The sequence below is a fragment of the Propithecus coquereli genome, unplaced genomic scaffold (assembly GCF_000956105.1).
Source record: "Propithecus coquereli isolate 6110/MARCELLA unplaced genomic scaffold, Pcoq_1.0 Scaffold639, whole genome shotgun sequence".
NCBI classification, from domain to species: Eukaryota; Metazoa; Chordata; class Mammalia; order Primates; family Indriidae; genus Propithecus; species Propithecus coquereli.
Window position 1 is genome coordinate 86,987 of NW_012152385.1, and position 23,834 is coordinate 110,820.

The window sequence follows — 23,834 nt, forward strand, 5'->3', positions numbered from 1 at the left end:
GGAAATGCAAATATAATTTTATTTACCAATGACTGTAATAAAGGTAAATGCTCCTTAGTTAAACAAACAATTCACTTTGGGAATAGAGCTGTAAACAGAAGCAATAAATAAACACTCGTTATTGAGTGCTCACTGTGTACCCACTGAACTTCATGAGCCGGCTGCTCTGGTCTATGCACAGGAAGGTTGAGGCCCAGCTAGGAAGACTTGCTCATTCGGGGACACGGGCACTTAACCACAATGGGTCCAAGCACTCTTAACCAAGCATGTGACTCTTGGGAGCACAGTTTGGCATCCTGGTCCTGCCACTTACTCGCTCTGTGCCCTGGGAAGTTAGGGCACTTAAACTCTGTGCCTCTGTTTCCTTGTGTGTAAAACAGAAATGGAAATGCTCCCCTAGGAAAGCTGGTAGTATTAAATGAGATAGCACATTAGACTGCTTGGCACCGTGCTGGGGACGTGGTAGATGATAAATACATGTGAACAGTTCTTCTCTTATTATTATGATTATGATTATTGCCATTATACAAGATGATTCTGGATGTTTCTACATATTCTCACATAATTGCCACAATAACTTATGAAGCCAGCGTTGCTGTTCTTGACTTCCAGGTTAGGAGGAGCTCTGAGCTCAAGGAACAAAATGCCTTGCCTGTGGTCATCGCGAGCTCTCCAGTGTTCAAACCCAAGCCTTTGGGCTCTAGATCCAGTGCTCTTCCCAGGGCACCACAGCTGCCTCCCTTGACCTCGGTTAGAGCCTAGTGCCGATGTCCATGTTAACTCTTCAGTCCCTGCATGGGCTCGGCACCTCTCACCGTGGTTTCCGAACGACTCCTCACATCTTCTCATGCTTGTCCCCATCCCCGGCCTCCCAGAACCCCTAAGGTTTGCTCCACCATGGACTCTGGACTCTAAGTTCAGCATGAACTTTACATCATAGCGATACAGACTGTGCACCAGGAAACCTTCTTCGAGGTGATCCATTCACCCCCGTTCCCGGATGAAGAAATGGACGTACAGAGATGCCCCCAAAGGGGGTCCTGGACTAGAGCTCGGGGCTTTCACCCTCTCCCAACTCTGGCCACAACCTGACTTCCCTCCACCAAGCCAGGCATCTCCCAGCCATCTCCCTAGTCCCAAGGGGCGCAGGTGAGGGACACAGGGCACCCGAAGTCAGCCGCTGGTGGATGGGGACAGTTGTGTTTAATTATGCTTTGGGCATGGCTTTTCCGAGTGCTACCTCCCCACAGGTGTGTGAGCCTCCCTGGGCAGGGGCTGCGGCTCTGCTTTCTACTTCCCACACAACGTGCAGCCCTGCTCTGGGCATGCTGTAGGTGCGCAAGCCCCCAGCCTGTGTTACACGAAGCTTCTGGCTGGACCCACCCGCCAAACCTAAAGACAATCACCAAGACATTCACAGTCGTTATCTATAGGTGGTGGGGATATGGGTGCCTTTCTCTTCTTTCTACCTTCCCACCTTGCTGGCTTTTTCTGTGAGAAGTATTGCTGCCAACAGGAAACATTTATAATAAACTTAATATTAAAAAAAACCAGGCATTTTCTGGGGGCCAGAGTAATGGTACCTCCTGTCCCTCCAAATGAGTGAAGGAGGCTACCATGGGATCTGTGCCCGAGACGTGCCCAGCCGGGGTGCCTGGGGAGGTCTGTCGGGGGCAGAGCACCATCACCGTGCCTCGCCTTGGGGAGCTCGCAGTCTGAGGAGAGGCTGGCCGGACACGTGCTAGCAGCTGGGGTGGCGCAGTGGGCCTGAGGCCCTGGGTCGAGAGATTCAAACTCTGGGGACTCCGAGAGATTGACAATGCTGCAGCAGGTGGAGGCTTCCCTGGAGGGGGCTCGGTGCGTCTACACCAAGGAGCAGGCTTCTGTCTGGGTCTGGGGGAAGTGGGAGGGGAGAGGGTGCCCCAGCAGGGAAACAGCCTGAGCAGAGCTGTGGGGACGCGACTGTCTCACAGGAAGGGAGGGCCGAGGTGAGGGCAGGGGCAGTGAGGCCAGGGCTGTCTGGGTTGTGAACTCTTTTGACTTCCTTTCCTTTTTCATTTGTTCTACAGCTACAATTATCGCAGGCGCACCATGTTCCAGGCGCTGTGCCAAAGGCTCTACCTGGATCGCTGCATTTCATACTCGCAGGAAACTCATTTAGGCGGCGTGTGCACTCCCATTTGCTGGACAGGGAAACTGAGGCAGACCCAGTAGGTAAAGTGACTTGCCCAACTCACACGGCTTGTCAGTGGAGCAGCTGGGGTTGGACCTCAGCGCTGCCTGTCTCACAGCCCTGTGCTACCTCCGGAGCCTTCCGCCTCCCCTGACTGGGGTCGGGGCGGCCCGGGGAGCTGTGAAGTGCTGAGCAGGAGAAAGCTTCCACAGAGCTGGGGACAGAAGAGCTCCACCTTTGTACACAAAAACTTGCACGTAAATGTCCCACCAGCAGCGCTGGTTGGGCGTGTGTGTGGTTTGTGTGTGTAACTGCGTGAGGGTGAGAATGTGAGAATGTGAGAATGTGAGGTCAGGACCCACTTCCGAAATGTGAGGAAGACATGTCTGTTAAGACGGTTATGACAGCAGCCTAAGGAGTGGGTTTTATGGTGTAAGTAGATGGTCCTGAGAATGAGGGAGGTCATTCCCTGGGGAAGAAGGCTGGACCCCAGTGGCTATGAGGCAAAGCGCAGAAATATAGGGGACACCCGGGAGGGTGTCCAGCTTTGAGGCAGGAGGATGTGGTGGCATTCTGACAAGCTGGACTGGGAGGTGACTGCAGAGCTCCGGGGACCAGGCTACTTGATGTGTGTGGAGACCCTGAGGTTGTTATCCAACTGTGGATTTCCTGGCTCCATCTTCAGGGAATTCAAAGGTCTCGGGCCGAGGCCACAATCTTCCTTTTCTACCAGATTCCCAGGAGATTCTGATACAGGTGTCCTGGGAAAGGCCCGGCAAGGTCAGTGTCTGGCCTCAGCTTCAGGAAGACAAGGCATCTAGGCACACCCGAGGCACTGTGTGCCCCAGAGCTACTTGCTGGGGTGGGTCAGGCAAAGCACAGAGGGACTTGTGGGTTTTAGGAGAGGGTCGTGTCCCCAGGGGCCAGAGAGGTGGGGCCTCCAGATGAGTGGATGAGGCAGCCGAGGACTCCTGGGCAGGCAGGACTGGCCTTCTTCCCGCTGCCTAGGAGCAAAACAAGCTCACACTGGAGCCAGAGGTGGGCCAGGGCCAGGCTTGGGGAGGGCCTGCCTTTTGGACCTGTACCCTAAGTCACTGGACTCAGCCTCCCAGGGGCCTAGAGATGAGGCCGAGGGACAGGACACCTGTAGCTAGACACGAGGCTAGGCGCAGGAGCTCTGTGCACCTGGGCAGAAGGACAGGCGCGGGGGGCAGAGGTGCATTCCGCCGGAGAGCATCGCCCATGCCCACCTGGGCCCTCCTCCGCACCGCCTTTCCCTCAGGACACTTGGCTTCCAAGCGCTGCCTCTGGCCTGGCTGGTCGGGTCTGAGCACCATCTGCTGCAGCCCAGATGGAGGCGGCGGGGCGGGGCCTCTCTTTCCCAGAGCTACCGCCCCCCAGCTCTCTCTCCATGTCTCTCTGTCTCTGTCTATCTCTTTCTCTCTCACACACACACACACACACACAGCCCTGCACTTGTGGTTGTCTCTGAGAAGAGCCCTCGGGGCAGCCTTCTCGGGAGTTGACCCCCTCTTCTTCCGGTGTCCCAGGGAATGTGTGGGCAGAATGTGAGAAAATGCCACAGATGGCCCAGCCATGCGTCCAGGAAAGCAGCGAGGTCTCTGGAGGACACCGTCTGACTTAGCCTCCCACCCAATTAGGCTGCCCACAGCCACACGTGTGCGGAGCCTTCCTCCCCCACACACTCCTCCCCGACACCTGGCCAGAGGCCCCTCAGAAAGACACCCACGTGCGCACACATTTGCAGAGTACGGCAGGCGTGCCCACCCCGGGACTTGGACTCATCTTTTCTGTTTTTTACATGCACTTGGTAGAAACTGTAGTCATAGACGTACACACAATCTGTCACGAAAAGTTGGCCCACCCGAGCCCATCGCAGCCCACACGTGCCTGCATACACTCAGCACATATGAGCACACATGTCCACACATCTCCTTGTCCGGGTCTTACAGGATGAGATCGGAGCGTGCTCACATGGAGGTGGTGTGTACGCATGCTACCCACTGTCCCGCGTGAACACGTACATGCAGGCACAGTGCGGTGAGAGGCCCCAGGTCCCAGAGTTCTGGGAGGCCCCAGAGACCCAGAGCTTCAATCAGGCTGGGGACAGACGGGGCCCTGGCAGAAGATTCCCCTGGACCCTGACCTGGGAGAGGAAGGGTGGGGCTCTGCCCAATAGCAAGTCCCAAGATGAGGAAGCTTTGCAGCCTTGGAGGAATAGAGAGAGCCCTCTCTGTGTCCTCCCTTCTTTTGCCAAAGCAGGGCAGAAAATACAGCTCTCCCACACCCGACAGACACACGCTGACCCACACAACGCCAACAGCCAGCAGACGCACAGGATGCAGCGTCAATGCAAAACCTAAGGATACAACATGAATCCACATGGCACGTGTCCAGAAGACACATGGTGCTGTGCCACAGTCCCCAAAGGTGCAAACCAAGCCTCACCCCTTGCAGCCTGTTGGCATAGCATGCTCACGCGGGACAGGGCAACACTGTGCCACCTCCTGCAGCAACCCGTCGCACCTCCCGTGCAGCACACACAGCTCAAGTCCGCGCATGTGAAAGCAGGCTGCCCTGTCGCCCCAAGAAAGCCTCAACTTCCAAATGGTCTGTTTATCCATATGGTGGCGAAAACAGAGAGAACTCAGTCCCAGATCAGGATTTTATTTTAAAGAAAAGAAACGCATAGGTTTCCTGTTCCCTGATGAAGCCTGTGGCTTTGTTAACCTTTTGCTCTGTGTGTGTGTGTGTGTGTGTATGTGTGTATGTGTGTTTATTCTCTCAATACAGCCGAACAGGGCCACTTTCTCTGCCACTTGTGTTCCCATGGGCCGACAGGAACCCAGCAGGCTGAGAGCAGGCTTGGGTGGATAGCAGAACACTGGGTGTGCAAAAACCTCTCTTGCTCCGAGCCATGGCCTCCAGGAGAGGTCTTGCCTACCCCTCCTCTCCTGCCTTCCCAGTCGCCACCTCCTGGAGCTGCCTCTTCTGCTCGCAGGCCTCACCCTGCCTGTATGAAAGCTGCCCTGGCCAGTGTGTGGGGCTGGGGGGCCTCCAGGACCTCCTTTTGGTCTTGGTCAGAGGAACGGGAATTTGGATCCCGCAGGTTGACGCAGAGAAGTGATTGCACAGGGAGTGCTCTCAGCAAACGCCTTCTGTTTATTTGTTGGTTTCTAATGAGGATTTGGCCTCAGCCTTTATGGGGCCCCTGTGCCCCCCTCCCCTCTAAACCCGGCCCTTGTCATCCCTCTCTCCAAACCGCTGCATTATCCCTCCTGCTAACACATTGGGTGGCTAAATGGTGTCAAGGGCCTCGTGGTTAACTAAGCCTTGTCGTTAAGGAGTGGTACGTGAGTGTGTGCCTCTGTGTCCGTGTATTTCTATTTGTGCTTTTTTGTGTGTGTCGCTGTGTGTGTCAGAATGTTTCTATATGTGTGTGTCTGTGATTGTGTTTGTGAGTGTATCTGCATTTCTGAGTGTGTATGCTCGCGTATGTGGGTATGCGTATGAATGTCTATATCTGAGCTTGTCCTATGTGCGTCTGCGAGTGTGTATGTATTTGTGAGTCTCTGTGTGTGTGTGTATATGTGTATCTGTATATGTGTCCGTGTGAGTTATCTCTCTGTGTCTGTAAATGCGTGCAGGTCTCTCTGTGTGTATCTGTTTTCAGACCCTGCATACAAGACAGTGCGTAATGATTTAAGAAAATATTAGCCAATAATGTTGCAGGGCTTCAGTTTCCCCATCTGCAGAATGAAGGAGATGGAGGAGATAATCTTGTTATTTACTTCCGTAAAGGGAGCGCGCAGTCACAGGAATGTGGCGGGCTTGAGAACATGACAAATCTGGGTGCACGTAACCTCAGTCGAGTTACTGCTCTCCGAGCTTCCGTTTCCTCCGCATTCAAGGGGGCACGGTGATATCTCTGTCGAGGTTTTGTCGTGAGGATTTGATGAGATAAAATAAGTGAGAGGCTGCGTGTATGTCTCCTAGTAGGTGCATCATGTATTTCCCTTCCCGTCCACCCTGGGGCCTTAGCGTCGTCCCTGGCATTCTGTTCCCGAGAGGGAGCGGGACTGTCAGAGCTGCCCAGTGGTCTGCTGGGGCTGGTCCTCAATACGTGGCCCCTAGTATTACATGGCCTCCATGTAATAAGGGCACTGGCCCTTAATACATGACAGTGACCCTGGATATTTTGACTTTTACACCGCGTGCTGCCTTCTCATTTGATCCCCAGGAGGGTCCCAGGAGGTGGGCGGAGCAGGTGCCATTGCACTGATGTGAGAGGGGACAGAGCTGAGGAGGTAGCTATCCAGGTCCTTAGGGGTGGCTGGTCATGCCCGGAGCTGGCTCTGATTGCCTGTGGGAAGCAAATTCTGCTTCTCCCAAAGAGCTGATGGTGTTGTGGACGGCCAAAGCCAGATTCATGAGCTTTTATTCACCTTATTTACAGGGTTGGACTCTAAATGGTGTTTGTTGGCTTTGTGGCCTGGACCCCCAGGGACAGGGGAGAAGACAGCCTCGTGTTACTGAATGGGCCCAGTCGCCCACGCAGAGGCCTTTGTAGGGAGAGCTCTCAGTTTCACATTTAACTTTGTGCAGGGTTGTGAGGGGGGAAGAATCCCTATTCTTAGATGAAAGTTGCCTGTTGGCCAGGGGCTGTTCCAGCAGGCCAGGCTCCAAGAAACTGCCCACCCAGTCAGCAGCGACGCCTCTGCCCCCATCACCTGGCCACCTCCCTGCCTTGCCTGCACCTGTCCTGGGCCTGAGCCCTCTGCCATATCCGGGCAGGACTGGACCAGATCAAAATTTCCCTTCATGATCTCTTTTCCTTTTTTCTTTATAAAAAAAAGCATCAACTGTACCTGGTTGCAATAGGAATAAAAAGAGGTAATACGTAATTCAGTACTGTACAGATTAAAATGCTGTATAAATGAAAGGCGTACTATAGCATAAATAAAGTATATAACTTAACATCTACGATACAGTACATAAGATGCATGGTTTCACTTAAAATGACCGAAACACTTTTGTATATAGATTATATGTGTACAGTATAACATAGGACTTAATTTTCTATATAATGTGGTTTGTAGTATGTACTGTGATCCATAGGATTACATAATATCTATGACATATCATACTCCCAGCGCAGAGAAAGTAGAATCGAAATCAGTTGACATTAGGCTATTTTGGCATTCGAAACATAAGCCCCAGATTTGCGATTTTAACAGCTGAAGCTAAGAGAAAGAAAACTAAAAATACTAAAGGAGAAGATATCTCCGTGAACCGGCAATGTGGCCTGCTGGGTGCAGGGGTCCGTGGGAAGACAGAAACCCCAAGAACAGGTCTGGGAAGGGGCTCCGCAGGAGAGAGCCCTCTCGGGAGAAGGTGGAAGAGTTGGGCTTGGCAGTGATTGCTTCTACTATTTATGAAGCCAGATGAGGAGCTATAGGGCTTGCGGTGGCCCCTGTGTCTGCTGATTAGCTGGAGATTATATTGATGATGTAATAAAAATTCACTTTGTCTATTAAGTTTCACCAGGACAATCAGGGAGAGATTAGATAGAAATCAGAGGAAATGAATAATAGAATGGAGGAGGAAAGCCACGAGTCTCATCCCTGCCATGGTCCCTGTCTGTCTCCCCTTTCCCCTGCCCCCAAAGGGCATGAACCAAGAAGCCCCTGCCCCAGGAGCCAGGCAAAGCTGCGCTGGAATCTTCCCTTGAGCTGGGCTGCTCTCCGGGAGGGCTGTGGCGCTCCAGATATGACGTTGGTTTAAGTTTACGGACCATGTTTAATATTTGATTAAACCTTTGGCACAACAGCCTTCGTGAGCCACTGGCCCTTCAGGGAGACGGGCAAAGTGACTGGCTCCTCAGCCACCTGGGTCCCTCTGGTGCCGCAGCTCGGGAGGTGGAGTCCTACTTGGGCCACGGAGCTCTGGGCCAGGCAGGCCTGTACTGCCTGCCGGTAGCAGAGGCCTCCCTGCCTCGCACTCTCTCCCTCTGGCCTGGCCTGCGCCAGAAAGTCCCCTGATTAGAGAGAGATGTTTCTTCGGCTTAAAGCCTGGGCTCTAAAAGGTCCCCGTTAAAAGGCACGTGGCAACAGAGATGGTAACACGTTAACGTCCATTAGCCACCAGGGACATATCTGCCCACTTGGATTTGTCAGATCAGCAAGGGGCAGGACTTCGAAAGGATAGGAAAAGGAGGTCACTTTTGGTTGGGGACTGTTGCCTGAGGGCCCTGGGTCCTAGTTTGGTGGCCTAGGGCTTAGAGTTTGGGACATGGGGTGGGACTGTCTAGCGGGCTGGATGACCGGGAACTGGGAGGGTGCTGGAAGACCACCATTAGTGACTTCTGCATCCCTGCGGGGAGCTGAGTTTTTCAGTTACTCCAGCTCTGTGACTGAGCCCAGTTCTGTTCTCCCCTGAGAAATCCCTGGGGTCAGGAAGATGCCAGGGATCAAGGTCTGTGGAGGCCTCTTAGAGGGGAATGTCCCTTGTCTAAAGAGCTCGCCCCGAAGGCCACCTCATCCGTTACTGCATCTCTGGGCTGGATTTCTCTCCCAGAGATGGGAGAGGTCCCCTCATTGCTCTTCTGCAGTACGTGGGCTGCCAGGAGCCCTTGGCACCTTTGCCCAGGTGTACCGACCACAATGGGAGCAGTTCTTCCAAGGACCTGCCAAGATTCCTCCAGCTGCAAGACCAGTGTCACCCCAGAAAACTCTGTTCCCTGGCTTTGTCCCATTGCCTGGCTGCTGTCCAGCCACTCCTGTGCTGGAGGTGGGAGCAGTGGAAGAGCAGAGGGTGCAGGAAGATTCTAGCCTCCAGACACCCCCCAGCGTACGGCTCGGGATGTTCAGTTGAGTGAGTCTGTGGGGACAATCTGGATGCCTGCCTCGATGACAGGAAACATCGTGGCTACAGGTTTCAATATTCCATGAGTAATTTCTCAGCACAAGTGGGCTGCAGTTGGGACAGCTGAAGGACACTGCAGCCCCAAAGCAGGTGAAGACAGCCCTGCCAGGTTCATTGTGTGCCACTGACTTCCTTGGAAATCTCTGCAACCCACCTGCCCACCCCCGACTGATTCTCCCTCAACCAGGCAATAAACTTGGTCCAGATTTATTCAAAGTGAGAAATTCCTTTGTCCACCAGCCTGAGAACGAGACTTCATTGCAGCGGGACAAAAGCAAAGCGTAATGAAACAAAACACAACACCCTGACCTGTCAGCTCTCCAGCCTCCCTGCTCTGTCTGGTTCCCGTCTGCGAGCCAGGGCTTATGCAGCTCCTGTGTATTTGGGAACCTGGCGCCAAGCCCCCTGAGTCCCTCCACCTGATTACCCATGCAGGGCGTTTGCATCGGGCAGTTGTATGTTTGGGGTTGCCGCTTTCTGTCACATTCAGAGTTATTTTGCGGCAGTGAAGGCGAGTCCCCCACCTTCTGAGGACAGACACTGACACTTGGGGCACCTGAGTTGGACATGAATCTGCGCTTCCTTGAAGGAGGCCAGTGTCTCCCCCATCAGACCCAGGGACTTCTGGGGTCGGAGGGACATGGCATGTCTCCCCTACTGTCCGTAATGCCCACCTCCTCTCTGCAGACACCTCCTTCTGCACCCTGAGGGCAACTATGGGGAGGGCTGGGGGCGTCCCAGGGGCGACTGCAGTTGAGTCCCCCACTCTTGCCCCAGCAGGCCCCTCCTCCTGCCTCTGCTGGTCTGCGGGATGCTCTCCTCCCTGCGGCGTGGCCTCTGCAGCGGACCAGCCCTCTTAATCACTGGCTCAGCCGAGACAAGGTCAGAACAGTCTGAGTTAACGCTTTGCGGAGAAACTTGAGAAACTAAGGGAGAAACAAACTCAGGCCTTGGTGGTGGCACAAGGAGCAGACAGGGGTCTCGAACCTGAAGGGCGCAGGAGTTGGGCTCCCTGCTGGCTCCAGTTGGGCAGTGCCTGCAGTTCGGTCCTTTCTGCTCAGCTTCCCACCTGTCTCAGCCGGGGCCTGCTGGAGGGGGCGCGCCCCCTGCAGCCGTGTGTGGCTGGCCGGCCCTTCAGAAGTGTGACCTCTTGCTCTAAAGTCGGAGCCGCCCACTGTGACTTGGTCTGCCCAGTCAGCAGTCACCGCAGCCGAACACCCTGACCTTCTTGCACAGAGACCCCAACCTTTAGCTTGCTGCTCCCCGACCTTTTCCCTGGGGACACAACTCAGCTGCCGGGTCCCAGGCCTCGCCTTTCATTCCTCATTCCAAGGGATATCCAAACTTGCCCAACAGAAGTGCAACAGAATTTACCCTAAAATAAATCGAATCATTTGCTATTCGTAATAGTCAAGATGACAGCACAGAGGAAGGTCTAATTTTTTCAATACAAAGATTTTTAAAAATTGGACAAGAAAATGAAGCTGAAAAATAAGGCAGAGGCGGCTGTCCTGCTCTGTGTCTCTGTCACTGCAGTGATGAGCGGGGCATAAATTGCTGTACTGGGGCCTCAGCTGGGCCTCGGTGGCAAGTGTGCCAATTGGTCACTAATCGGTGGGTCCTCCGCCCGGGCCTGTCCGTTTCATCAGACGCAGCGTGCAAGCGTGTGCTGCGCGCGTTTCGTGGAGACACTTGGAGGGTCCTTTGCAGAAGTTGAGGGACATAGCAATTTGGAGTTGGACTCATATCAGGGCCTAAGTATGGAAAAGATTCTGGTCCCTTGCTGATAAGCTTCTTAACATAGGGAATTAAGAATAAAAACCATATGAAATCATAGACTGTAATTATTAATTTTTGAAATGAAACAAAACTCACACGGGTACAGAAACTACAATACTTTCTGTATTTTCTCATGCTCCTCTCTGGGTTTGTGTGCTCCTGTTTTGCTGGCCAAGTGAGGGAAATGACCTGGGGTCCTGAGTCACCCAGCCCAGCAGGGAGCTGCCACGCACAAGGAGCGGCAGACCCTGGCCAGCAAATGAGCAGGGCGCAGAAGAGGTCTGGCCCACGGCTCCGTGACCCGGCAGAGCCTGGGCTGCAGAAGGAGCTGGGCGCTTCAGCGCAGGGGCCGCGGCGTGTGCGCAAGAAGTTCTTCGTCTTGCCGTCAGAGGGCAGGCGACAGCTGGAGGAGACAGGAGCCCTACCCCATCCCCCCAACACACACACTGGGGGGCCTCCCCAATGTATGGAGAGGGTCTAAGGCAGTAGTGGCATAGCCTCTGGGCTCTCCTGTTCTGCCTAGGGCTGCTTAGGAGTTGGGCACTTCAGCTGAAGGACTGAACTCCGGCGCCAGCACCTGCCCTCCTCATACACTTTCTGTGGCCGCGCCCAGCCTGTGCCGAGATGGGAGCCAGTCTGGAGATCTGGGAACTGCCAGGGTCTCAGCTAAGAAGGCTGGGCTGTGCACACCCAGTGAGGAAATGGCAGTAGCCCGCTAGGGCCCTTGGTCTCTGCGCTTTCTTATGGGAAGGGGAGCACTCTGCCCCAAACTGAGCCCCTTCTATCCCAGCCACCATTTCCTTGCTCTCCTCTACAATCAAAGGCATCCTGCCCTCCCCGCACCTCGGCAGCCCCTTTCTTATTCATGACCCCCCCACCGAGGGGCCTGGGCTCAAAGGCAGGCTCCCTTTCAGTTGCCTTGACGACTCTGGAAACAGAGAAAAGGAATGATCAAAAAGCCTATTGGGCCTTTGGCTGTCACTGGAGATACTTCCCCAGCCTGCCCTCTTCCCTTCCTGGGGAGCCCCAGACACTGGAATTCTCTGCGTTCTGCTCTTTCCTCAGAACACCCCTCCAGGTGTTACCCAGGGACATCCTGAGCCAGGGCTCCGCCGAGTAAGGGACTGAGGCGTCTCACTCTCTGAGACTGGAAGTGAGCCTTAGTGAGAAATGGCTTTCTGAAGTTCAGAACAGTCCTGCCCCATCAGCAATGCATACGGGGCAGCACCCCGAGTTCATGGCTCTGCTGACCCCAAGAACCTAATGGCAGTGACGGATCGGACTGAGTGCCTTTCCCTTTGAGACGCCCAAGCTGCAGAGTGCACACTGGCATCCCCTGGAGCGTGTCCCACCATGGAAACCGGGATGATGCTTCAGGCTCACACCACCCCCTCGGAGATAGACCTCTTCACAGAGCAGGGGCAAGGATGCTCCTGTGCCTCATCCGGTGAGACTAAGCCAAGCCAAGTATTGATTTGACAGAAAGACATGGATATGCTGGATGGATAATGGTTAGGGGATCCTATTTCTCTCTTTTCCTGTTCAGAGAACACCTCTCCTCCACCGCACCCGCTGAAAAGCAAAGTCTGGATGAGGGAGAGTGTTCTCACCGGTCACCCAGGGACGCCTTTTCTCCCCCGGTGGTCTCCTTCCGGGAGTTCAAAACCATGAAGCCTCTGGGAACCGGGTCCCCCTCTCCCACCATGGCAAGCACTCCCCACATCTTCGTCTCTCTGCATATTCTTAGAACCAGTCAATATGATTAATTTTACATGGGCATAATTTCCTGCTATTGCTGCGGAGTCCTCCCGGCCTCACCCATCAACAGCGACATGATACAGTTTCTGGTTATATTGGTCAACCAAGATATTGATATTATTAATAATGGATATCTATATGCTGACCTTTGTCCACACAACTGAATCACTCTGCACTAGCTGTCACATTTCTTTAAGAGGTATTGATAAGCCCATTACTGGAAGGGCATGTACAATCTTAGGTGTGTGCTTTTCACTCACCTTCAAGCATCGCCTGCGAAAATCTACCCTTGTTGGATGAGCTGGTGTGGGTTCTATGGCATGTAGCATGCAAAAGAATGTGTGTGTGCATGTGCTTGTATGGTGAGTGTATGTGTCTGTGCATGTGAACGCGTTCATGGGTATGTGTGTGTGTGAGTGTGAATATGAGTATTGTGTGTGTAAGTCTGTCTTGAATACCGTCCCTTTTAGAGCTGATCAAATAGTCAATTAGAGCATTATAGGTAGGTAGCAGAATCAGAGAGTTCCTACAAATACACTGTGATGTAGTGTTTGATCTCTGGATGCCTCCTGTCTCCTAGGACTTGCGCAAGGAGGCTTGGCTTTATAAGGATATTATTAGGTTGATGCCTCATTCTCTCAATTTACCTGCCAGGAAAGAGACAGCACTCACTGAGAGCAGTCTGGCCAGAACCAGCCACTGGTAGGTGCATGAAAGGTCATGCTGCAGGCTTGACTTTGGGGCTGTGCTACTCCTGGCCTCAGTCTCTTTATCTGTGCAATGGTAGTAATTCATCCAGCTCTACTTTGTTAAGATCAGAGGGGGAGGTTGACTCAGCTCAGCCTCTAAACCCTCTATACCAAAACTCCCAATCACATGAATGCTTGACATGCCACCAGGCCTCGTTTATTACATGGTGGGGTGTGGCCCATTACCTATTCGAAGGGAATGGGTTTGTGTAGCTCCCTGGTAGAAGGCATGCTTTGTGTGCTCATGTATGCGTGTGTGCACAGGCACACAGACCTCATTGCCATGTATCTCTGTGGCTGCTGTCATGTCTACCTGCATGGACGGTGGTGTCAGGGACAGTGCCTCTATCAACTCTGTCTACAGTGATCCCATCCTGTTCAGACCCAGACATGCTCACTTGTCAGGGGTGCCCCCTCACTCGTCCCTGTAAAGGGAAGCCAGCTAGCTAGAGAGATCTTTGGATCCTCAGACATAGTGTATGAATAAACCAGACATGGATTAATTAGGTGTGACTGCATCATTAAATTAGAATAATGAACAAACAGCCACGTATGGCATTCAAATCTGCCTAGAACGACTCCAAGGGTTGCTTTCAAGTAAGTCACCTGTCAGTTTGTAGGTTTTGAGGACTCTAGAGAGTGAGATTCCTGTCATATCTTAAGAACTGGATTCTTTAGGTACTACCTACCCTAGGCGAGGACCATCCTTCAGTGGGCACCAAGACTCCACAACTGAATCCAAACAATGACTTGGTTCTATACAGCATCATCTATGCACGCCTCAGCTGTGAGCATTTCTCAGCATGAAATACGACAGTAGCACAGGTGCTCAAGAGACGGGAGGGAGAAGTTAAGAGGTGTGGGCAGCGGATGTGAAATGTATTGATCCCATAATATTTATGTGGATGTGCACATAGTTGCTTGTGCACGTGCATATGCGCGCGCGCGCGCACACACACACACACACACACACACACACACACACACACACACACACCCCTTTTGTGTTTCCACGAACTCTTTTTATCTTCTACCGACACTCCCTATTTCATTCAGACAGACTCAAAGGTGAAACAAGTCTTAGTTGTGTAATTTTAGGAACAGCTGCTGAACAGTACCCCCCTGCCCTCGGTGGACAACACCTCTCACAATCCTGGTCCTAGGGTAGTGCGGCTGGGCAGAAAGAGCTGTTCGTCTTTAACAAAGAGGAGGAAATCAACAGCTAAGAGGGAAGAAAATGGGAAGCTAGCTTGCCTTACTGACAAGCTGTGGGATAGCCTAATGCATCGGGGGCTTTGTTCGTAAAATCTGCTAAGTATCTAGAAACCTTTGATCTGTAGCCGCTCTTAACAAAGGTGATAATTAATTAAAGCAGAGTATATTGCAATAAAGTAACAGCGCGGTCAGTTTATGCGCTGTCCAGAGCCGGCCTTCGGAAGTCTCTGTCAATTAAACTCTTGTTGGAGGCCAGCTCATTATGAATTTTTTTTCCCGGGTTGGATCAATATTTTTGGCTGTGCTATCCTCATGGAACCAGGACTGCGTCTGTCTCCAAGAGGGCACCCATTTATTTACATCTTGCAGCTGGCCACGTAGGATTTGTTCCTGAGCTGAGCTGCTGGGAATCGCTCTGTTTGAGAGCCTCAATCAGCTCGTGCTGGAGGGGAGATACAAGGAAGGATAAGAGAAACCAAATGTGGAGCAAGTGGGAGGGGAGAAACCCTGGGAACGGATGGTCCTAAAATCATCTCCTTTTACTCTTGAGGGACTCAGAAATAAGGGCAATTACCCTTGAGCTTCCCACCTGGCTTCCTTGTTGGTTCCTGTGGGCAGGGCTATGGTTTGGGCTTTATACCCACCCGGGGGCCACTGGGAACTTAATGGGTGGAGATGGAGAAAGGTCTCAGGGTGAGCGCATCAACTCTGGCAATTCCTCTGCTGCCTTTCCTACCCCTGTGACTGTTTTTCTGCTCTGGCACCTTTTATTTCCTCTGTGTTGCCAAGTGGAACACGAATATCTTTCTTCAGGTCCCATTTTGAGGTTGGGGGTTATCTTAAATGGCAAGGAGAAAAAGGAATAGAGGGAGAGGAGGGGCAATGGATGATAAAGGGATACATCTAAGTCAGAGGGCTCTGTTTCTTTCCCCTCGGCTGTTTGGGCAGGACTGGATGCTTTCTGTGATTCTTGGAGAGGCCGTGTATTTAAAGGCTTGCAGAAAAAGGTAGAGGTAAAAGGGTGGATGTGCTTCTCTTGTTACAGAGAACCCAAAAGGAGGGCAGTTGATCCCTGACACATTCTGCTTGCATTTAGGGAAAATGCAGCATGCTGCTTGGAGGGCCCGGCTTGACTGAGCTGGTCAAGTTCTGTGTGTGTGTATATGTGCATGTGTGTGTGTGTGTGTGTGTGTGTGTGTGTGTGTGTGAAAACACTACAAAAAGCAAGTAGGCTGGGATGCCAAGGGGCAGCAAGTGGGGTAGAGAATGCAGTGGGTGGGGAAATTTACCTGCAGGGAGCTGGGCTCTGTGGCTGGCCACTCGAAGCCCAGATGGAAGGTCATTTCTAAAATGAGTCAGTGGGTGAGCAGGAACAGGCTAGTCTTCGAAGGGTGATGGGTGAGGTATGAAGATGGACCCCTCTCCTAAGCCTGAGCTCTGGGTGGGGGTATCAGCAGATAAAAAAAGAGCACACCTCCACACTGGGACTTGGATCATTGACAAATCCAAGCCACGAGTTCCGAGGTGGATCATGTATGTAATAATGAGGATAGCATTATTCTTTTCGGATTCTCTCCTTTCTCCATCACCTTTCTCCCTTATCCTGCACATAACCTTGCAAGATGAAACTGCCCCTAACGTCATTTCCATGCCACTTGCATTTGTCATCTTTTCCCTGTGCGTGAGTGCGTGCGTGCACACGCTCTCTCTCACACACACTCACACACATGCTCACTCCAACACCCACACAAGCTGCAGCATCTTGCCTCCCCCAAACCCCAGCTTCCACAGACACACAGGTTTTTACACCCTCTCTCTGTATGTCACATGGGATTTCCCTGCCAAGTTCAGGAGCTGCTGAGGTTTTAGCCACTGTCGACCAGTGTGTGCCCAATTTCCACCTGGCATTTTGACCCTACAACTTTGTTTTCCTTTTTTTTGCCTGCAGTGTTGGGCCTCACTCTCTGTTGCATCTCCCAATTCCTTTACAGCCTGTCCACCCCAAATCCTCTTCAGTTGAGATCCCTCCCAGATCAGTTTAGAAACTGATCCTCTCCGGATGACATGGTAAGTGTGAACTCTGGACCGAGGCAAAGTTGAGACCAGTTCTTTTCTCAAGCAAGGAGCTGGTGTCTTGATATCTTCCCAGGCCTCTCTCAGAAGCCACTCTCCCATCCTGGTATATATATGCTGTATTAATGAGGATAGTGATGCTAATGATACTGATGGTGATGGCCACGCTCAAGTTCCTGGAGCGTGGTGAGATCACTAGCAGCAGGAATGCCCCTGGAAACCAGCTCTTTGAAAGAATTCTGGGAACTTTACAATATGACTGTGTATGGGGAGGGGGGAGGCAGAGCTATGGCATGTATTTTTGTAATTGTTTTCCTCTGGGTTGTTTTCAAGTTATGACTTCATTCAAGAAAAGCTTTTCCTTTTCATTTATTTTGTTTTCTGTTTGAGAAGCCACAAATATCCAGCCAACTGGAGCAGGTGATGGAGGGAGTGAAAGTATGCCAGGGGGGTTCTTTCAGCCCAAGCTAGAATTCCCATTAAGGCTGGGTGGGGGGAGTGTTAACATCTCCCTGTTGAATTGTGGTGAAATCTAGGCCAGCCCTGGTTTCCATGTGTGTGGGATGTGCTTAGTCATGCTTGCACATGGATGCATATACGTGCACATGTGCATGCTAATTTATCTGTGAGTCTGTGTGTTGATTTTGAGGAAGTCTGTGTAAGAGATAAATGAAATTATGCATAAGCAGCAAATAACCACCAGTCTCTTAAATCAACCAGTCTTCCCTAATAATTTTTTCTTTGCTCTTAAATAGGACACTTATCGACATCTGGAATTTGGAGTTTTTTATGGTGCTGTTGCTTTAACATGCTTTAATTTTGTAATAATTTCTATTGCTCATTTTCTTGGTGAAACTTGTTTTTTTAAATAAATATTTTTCTTGTTTTCTTACTATGGCTATTACATTTTCTCTATCCCTGATGAAGCAAATCTTTCTTTTAAGAAACTATAGGTGTGTACCCAGCTATTCTGCCCGTCTCTTTCCCTGGACAGACTGAATTTTTATTTTTAAAAGTAATTAAAAAAAAGTTCATCTTAATTGAGCTGATGCCCATGCTAATACTTCAGCTGCACTGTCTCTTTGACTCGTTTGAAAATGGAAATCAGATAGAGCCTCACGGTTTTAATTCACCTATCTAAAGAGTAAAAAAGAAAAAAACAACGAGCCAGCTCGGCTAAAGTCAAGAGGTGGAAATTTGATGTTCTGAGATTGTTACATCTTAAATGCAAATGCAACACATAATTTTATGAAGATGGTGACAAATTTTTACCAAAACATAATCATAACCTTGTCCTTCCTCTTTCTCCCAGCTACACCCCAAATCAAGGGGCTTCAGGCATTTCCTACTCAGGTATAGTTGAAACGAGAGGTTGTGTATCTGGTGGTGACTATATTAAAATGATACACTCTCCGGAGCTAAATCCATAGAAGGTTCCATTGAAATGGGAGGTTGTGCATCTGGTGGTGAGTTTATTTTAAAATGATACACTCTCCAGGGCTAAATTTACAGAAGGTTCTATTATTCAGTCCCCACCCTTCCTCTGGATGTAGTGTGAAAGTACTCGGGTCTGAAGTCTCTGCAGCTGTGGCTTCTGGGTTGGGAGCCCCCCAGGCTGCCAGTACAGTAGATTTTCCTCCATGCAGCAGGGAAAATCTCAAAGCAGTGTGGCTACCCAGGCACAGATCTGTTCTGACTGGATAGCAAGAGTGACTATGATGTGGACTTGGCTGTTTAGACTGAAATGCATCGCAGGCTCTGGGAACAAGCACACATCAGTAGTAAAGGCTGTTTAAACCTTTGGGGACAGCCCTATGTTTAGATTACATTAATTCATAAATATTATACTAAATACCACTTAAATTGGACTTAAATGACTTCAAAGATAATGCATTGTAATATGGCTATCCAGAGAGCACTAGTCTTTATGTCTCCCAGTAACTCAGTCTTTGCTGCTTCCTATCCTGCTAGACAGGACCAAAGTTATGAATGGATTGCCGGCTTGTTCATGTGTGATCCGCTAACTGTGTATGTGTGTGTTAGCAGGCATGGGTTTGTGTGTGTGTGTGTGTGTGTGTGTGTGTGTATGTATCTTCAGTCACTGTCTCTGTTTGTCCTCCAGGAAATTAAAAGAAGAAAAGAGAAATAAATAAAAAATGAGAGAAGGGAAGAATTAGACTAGTGGATGACTTGTTTCCTTCTCTAAGGGAGAAAAATTCTACAAGAAGGGGCAAAATTGGTCCTCAGCTCACTTTTGCTGCTACCCGGGGAATTCTCCTCTCTTCTCTTTAATCAATAGCACAATGTCTTTCTCTTCAGAGCCTGGAAAAACAATCTTTCCCAAAGTGCTTCTAATGGGAGAGAAAAGAAGACTCTGAGTTGGCCGGGAGAGTTTGCATGAAACTGGGTTTTCTTCCTTGGGTGTTGTTTCTTTGAATTTTAATTCTGGGCTTTTTTTTTTTTTCTTCTTCCTTTCTCTTTCTGCTTAGCACCCAGATCCCCCTCCCTCAATTGCTTTCTGGTCTCCAGGGGGTAAATTTATCTTTACAGTAATTACCCCATTCCACAGCCTTTCTCTGAGATGGTTGGGTTTGCTCCACAATACCCACCCACTCCCTCCTCCACAGACTCCCAATTTGACTAGAGTAATTGCCTTTTAAGGTGTACTCTACGCATGGCAGGTATTCCATTAACCCTTAGAACACCTTCCTTCTTTAGATACCTGAAATGACAGGTGGCCAACAAATGGATACCCACCTGAAATCTCACATATTTCATTTAGTTGTTACTTCTTTTCTTTTCCTTTTCATTCTTTCTTTCCCTTCCTTCCTTCTTTACTTCTTTCCTTCCTTCCTTTTTTCATTTTACCAACAACATACATATGCCATCCCCACTGGAGGCTAGTGTCTTTTTATGTCTCTCAATTTTATCCCAGTACGATTCATTAGAAGTTAGAAATTCAAGAAGGGGAGAGCAATAGCCACAAACATGCCCAGAAACCAGGCTTAACAAAGGCGTGATTCTAATCCCTAGCCTCATGTTGTCAATTTAGAGATGGGGAAATTCTAGAAGCCAAATGCAACCCTCATTCCTCGAGCCTCATCAAGCTTTTTGACTTAACAGTAATTAATCACCAATGGCAAGCGAGTAATTTTTTTAAGGTGGCCGGAGGCTTATTTTATCAGGATTAGCTAATAAATCAGGCTGCATCACTGAAGGAGGAGTTCAAACTCTTCTAGGACTGAATAAACCAGACCTTGGAAACTGTCTCATTTATTCAGCTCTCCGGGAGCTTCCAGGCACTGTTAGGGACATTGTGGCCCAACCTCAACTATAAAAATCAGTAGGATGGAGATGCAGGAAGTTTCATAGAAAAATATATGCTCAAGCTCTGAAGGGTGAGCTGCGACAACAAGGAACCCAGTATGCCAGAGCCAGCGGGCCTGCCTGCCACTGACTGAGACAGTTTGTGGGAAGAATTATTTAGAAAATGAAGTTTTGCTTGTCCTAGGAATTCTGACTTGTTATATGTATATAATATGTGTATAAATAACATAATATATATGCCATATATACATCTCATAACCTTCTTTACTTCCCTGGTGTAAATAATGAAATTTCTACTTCTTTGGTATAATACAAGAGAGTCCAAATTACATCGGAAACAAAGTGATGGTATCAGCAAGGAATTATTGAAAAGAAACCAAGGAATATTATTAAATTTTATGTTCATTTGAAATAAAGAAGCAAATAAACTGCTTCAATCCAGTTATCGTATGAGGCTCAGCTCCTTACAACTGTCTCTTGCCTCTAGTGGGTTCTGAATTTTTTTTAACTTTGAAATCTTAAATCACCACAAGAACTGATCACTAAGATGGGCAAAAGACTTCCCTGACTATGCTTTTACAATTTTTATTATTACTATTTTTAAAAATGAGGGCATGTTAGAATGACAAAGGTTTCATAGAAACCTTGATTAGCTTCTAGGGAGCTTGATTGGAAAGGGAATAACTACAAAGATATGGTCGACTTGAGAGGGAGGGAGAAAAAAGAAAGTGTTTTCTTTCTTTTCTTCAAATGTCATTTTGAAAACTACCTTCCCATTCCACCTTTCCAATCTCTCCTCTGAACAGACAGGCATTTTCTCCGTAATGAATAAAGGTTGGTTTCTCTTTCCATTATGTCCCCCACCCTCACCCCACCCCAACAAACCCGGTATATTTCCATTCTGCCGTGTTTTTGTGCTACTCAACATGCCATTAACTTTAAGATTTACTCCTCAGCAGGCAAGCTGGAAGATGCTAAAGCCAATAAAAACTGCTCTCTGGGACTCCAACTATGAAGAGTTTGGAGCTCTGTTTAGTATTCGAATGAAGGGAGGGCTGGAGAAGGAGGGTGGTTGTGATAGTGAAAACCGCTGCTGCTTAGAGAGCCAGACAGCTTCGCGCTCTGCACCTAATGTGCTGGAGGATCAGCTCTGTTCATAGCCCATTTGTGGCCAAGGATGAGGCTGCTCTCAACGTGGGGGTGGGTGTGAGTGTGCGTGTTTTCATCTTTAAAACCACCAGCTCTAACATAGCATCTTCGGCGGCTCTCCACACTACTGTTTATTAAAAACGGAACGTCCATACACATCCCCTACAACTTCCTTAGCCCCGTGTTCCTTCCCAGCCCAGCGATCAATCTCTCTCAGAAAGCATTTAACTTGCCCACATAGCTCCAGCACCGATTAATCCCCGCTGCACATCCTATACATTACTGTTAGGGAGCGGAGCACTGGGCTAATTTCGTCACCCACCAGCCACCCACACACATTCTACAACTGAACACGTTTGGGGCTCTGCTTTAAAGATAATAAAACAAGGAGAAAACAGGCAGGCTGCAGACAATTCCCATGACCACTTTCCTAAAAAGTTGCTGGGTTTTAATTCTTTGATTATTCTGTCTCCCCTTCCCCCAAGCACTCACTAGCAATGATTGCTTCAAGGGAGAAATAATGTACTATAAATCTCTCTGCATGGTGAGTTTGGGATAAATTAGGGTGCACCTTTCAAAATGCATATCTTGCACACACATATTTTTTCTCAAAGCCCTGCTTTCCTGGGAAGGGGACTATTAGGCTTCCCAGATCCTCCACTCCACCCAGGGGGTGCTGATTTCTTGCTAATTCTTGCCTTAGGTTTTATCACTCGTTCCTTCAAACATATCCCCCCCAACCACTCACACCACAATCAGATTATTGAGGCACACAGCTCGACAGGGAGAGTTTGCTGTTAAATTGAAATAAAATTATCTCTTTGAATTTGTCACCTCTCTCCCTTTTAGACGGCTTGCACTCCTGCTACTCCGGCCCGGAGCAGAGGATGAAGAGACCATCTCCTGTAGTGTTTTCAGCACCACGGCGATGGACAGCACCCTCGGTCTCTGGCCGGCCAAGCGCCGGCTAGTCCGCTCAGCGTCCTGGGCTCGAGGCGAGCAGCCGTCCCCATCCCAATCTTTCAAGTCACATTACCCAAAAACCCAAGCCCCATTTTCCCCTCGATCTTCTCCCTCTTTCTCTTCATCTTCTGCGCCCGCGGCTTTCCCCATAGCACCGATCCTATCAGCACCTCGCCCAAAACCCAGCCTTGCCCCAGCGAACAGCTCCCCACGCACCCCAGCTCTGGTCTCTGCTGCCCGAGCGCCTCCCTCCACGGCGCCCGCCCGAGGCTCCCTCTCGCTCCGTCTGCCGCTCGTCAGTCGCCGGCCGGTCGTTCGGCCCGCCCGCTCGCTCCTTCTCCCCGGCAAAGTTGGGAGGGAAAGGTGCACTCACCTTTGTGCATGCCTGTGAACCTGTCCTTCAGAACCGTAAGCTCGTAGATTTTGCCGAACTCCTCAAAGAGGGGCTTGAGGTCCTTCTCATCCAGGTTGCGGGGGATCTGCCCAATGAACAGCTTGATGGCATCGTGGTCCTTCATGGGAATGGTCGACGGGTTCCCCGGGCTGTGGCTTAATCCGTTCATGTGCCCGGCGCTGCCCGGGCTGCCGCCGAGCCCGTTGGTACTGAGGCTCGCGTTGTCAGCCTGTCCGTTTGCTAACGTGGCCATCTTTATATACATAGAGAAAATCTTCTTTCCTTTTATTCTTTCTCGCTCGCACTCTCTCGCTCCTCTCCCTCGCTCGCTCGCTCGCGCTCACACACGCACACGCATACACACACTCGGGTTCTCTCCCCTCGGTTTCTCCACACCTCGCTCTCCTCTCGCTCTGCTCTCTCTCTCTTTCTCCTCTTCTCTCGCTCGCTCGCGCTCGCGCTCTCTCTCCTCTCCCCCCTCCCTCTCCTCTCTCCCTCTCTCTCTGTCTCTCTCGGTCTGATCTGCTTTTTTTTTCTTTTCTTTTTTTCTTCTTCTTTTTTTTTTTACATTGAACAGACAGGATCTCTGTCCTTTCCGTTTAAACAGGCTGGACCGGTTCAAGTTCCCAGCCAGACCAGGGGTGGGGGCGGCGAGCGTGCGCGCGCGGAGGAGGGCGCGGGGGGCTGAGAGTAGGCGCGATGGGGGGGCCCGCGCCGCGGCGAGCGGCGGCCGGGGGCAGGGCGGCGTGGGGCGGCGCCGGCCCCACCGCGCCTCCCCCGCCGGCGGCCCCGCGGAGTGGCGGTGGTACGGTCCGAGACGGCCCCCGGCTATAAATAGCGCCAGGCGCATGGCTCTTCGGGAGGCGCTGAGATTCCGGGCCCGGCGGCCGCAGGGAGCGGGTGCCTATTAGGAGCCGGGCTGCTGGCCTCCTCCCGTAGCCTTTTGGGGGTTCTTTTTGTACTAGCAGCAGGTGCAACTTTTGTATTTTAAAAACATTGGTTTTTATTTTCGTGTGGGTACGTAGGGGGGCCGTTCTCCACCGAGCTGCGCTCTATTAGGGCGCCAGGCGGGCGAAGCCAAGGCAGGGATGACGGGCGGGGCGGCGGCGGAGGTGGAATGGGCGCTTTTTTCTCCCATCTGGCTTCATTTATTTATTTATTTAGAGTAGAAAAGCGAGCCGGCTTGGAGGGAGTCCGCCCAGCAATCCGAGTGCGCATTGATCAGTGTCGAGAGAAAAAAAAGCTACATAAATATATATTATGTGGATAAATCTATAGACAAGAGCTCTCTCGCGCGCGCTCTCTCCCT

At 50.7% G+C, this 23,834-nt stretch overlaps 1 protein-coding gene across 1 annotated transcript; it reads right to left on the reverse strand.

Moving 5' to 3' along the window:
• Positions 1-23,133, reverse strand: LOC105822783 (CUGBP Elav-like family member 4). The gene is made up of 3 exons (XM_012659814.1): positions 22,505-23,133; positions 7,720-7,724; positions 1-364 (listed from the first exon to the last, which is right to left on the reverse strand). Exons 1-3 carry the CDS (start codon positions 22,788-22,790, stop codon positions 257-259), a joined length of 399 nt encoding a protein of 132 aa, XP_012515268.1. The 5' UTR covers positions 22,791-23,133; the 3' UTR covers positions 1-256.
• Between the last annotated feature and the right edge of the window lie 701 nt (positions 23,134-23,834).

Excerpts from the sequence above, each read along its gene's own strand:
- LOC105822783 (XM_012659814.1), bottom strand. The coding sequence starts at position 22,790 with ATGTATATAAAGATGGCCACGTTAGCAAACGGACAGGCTGACAACGCG.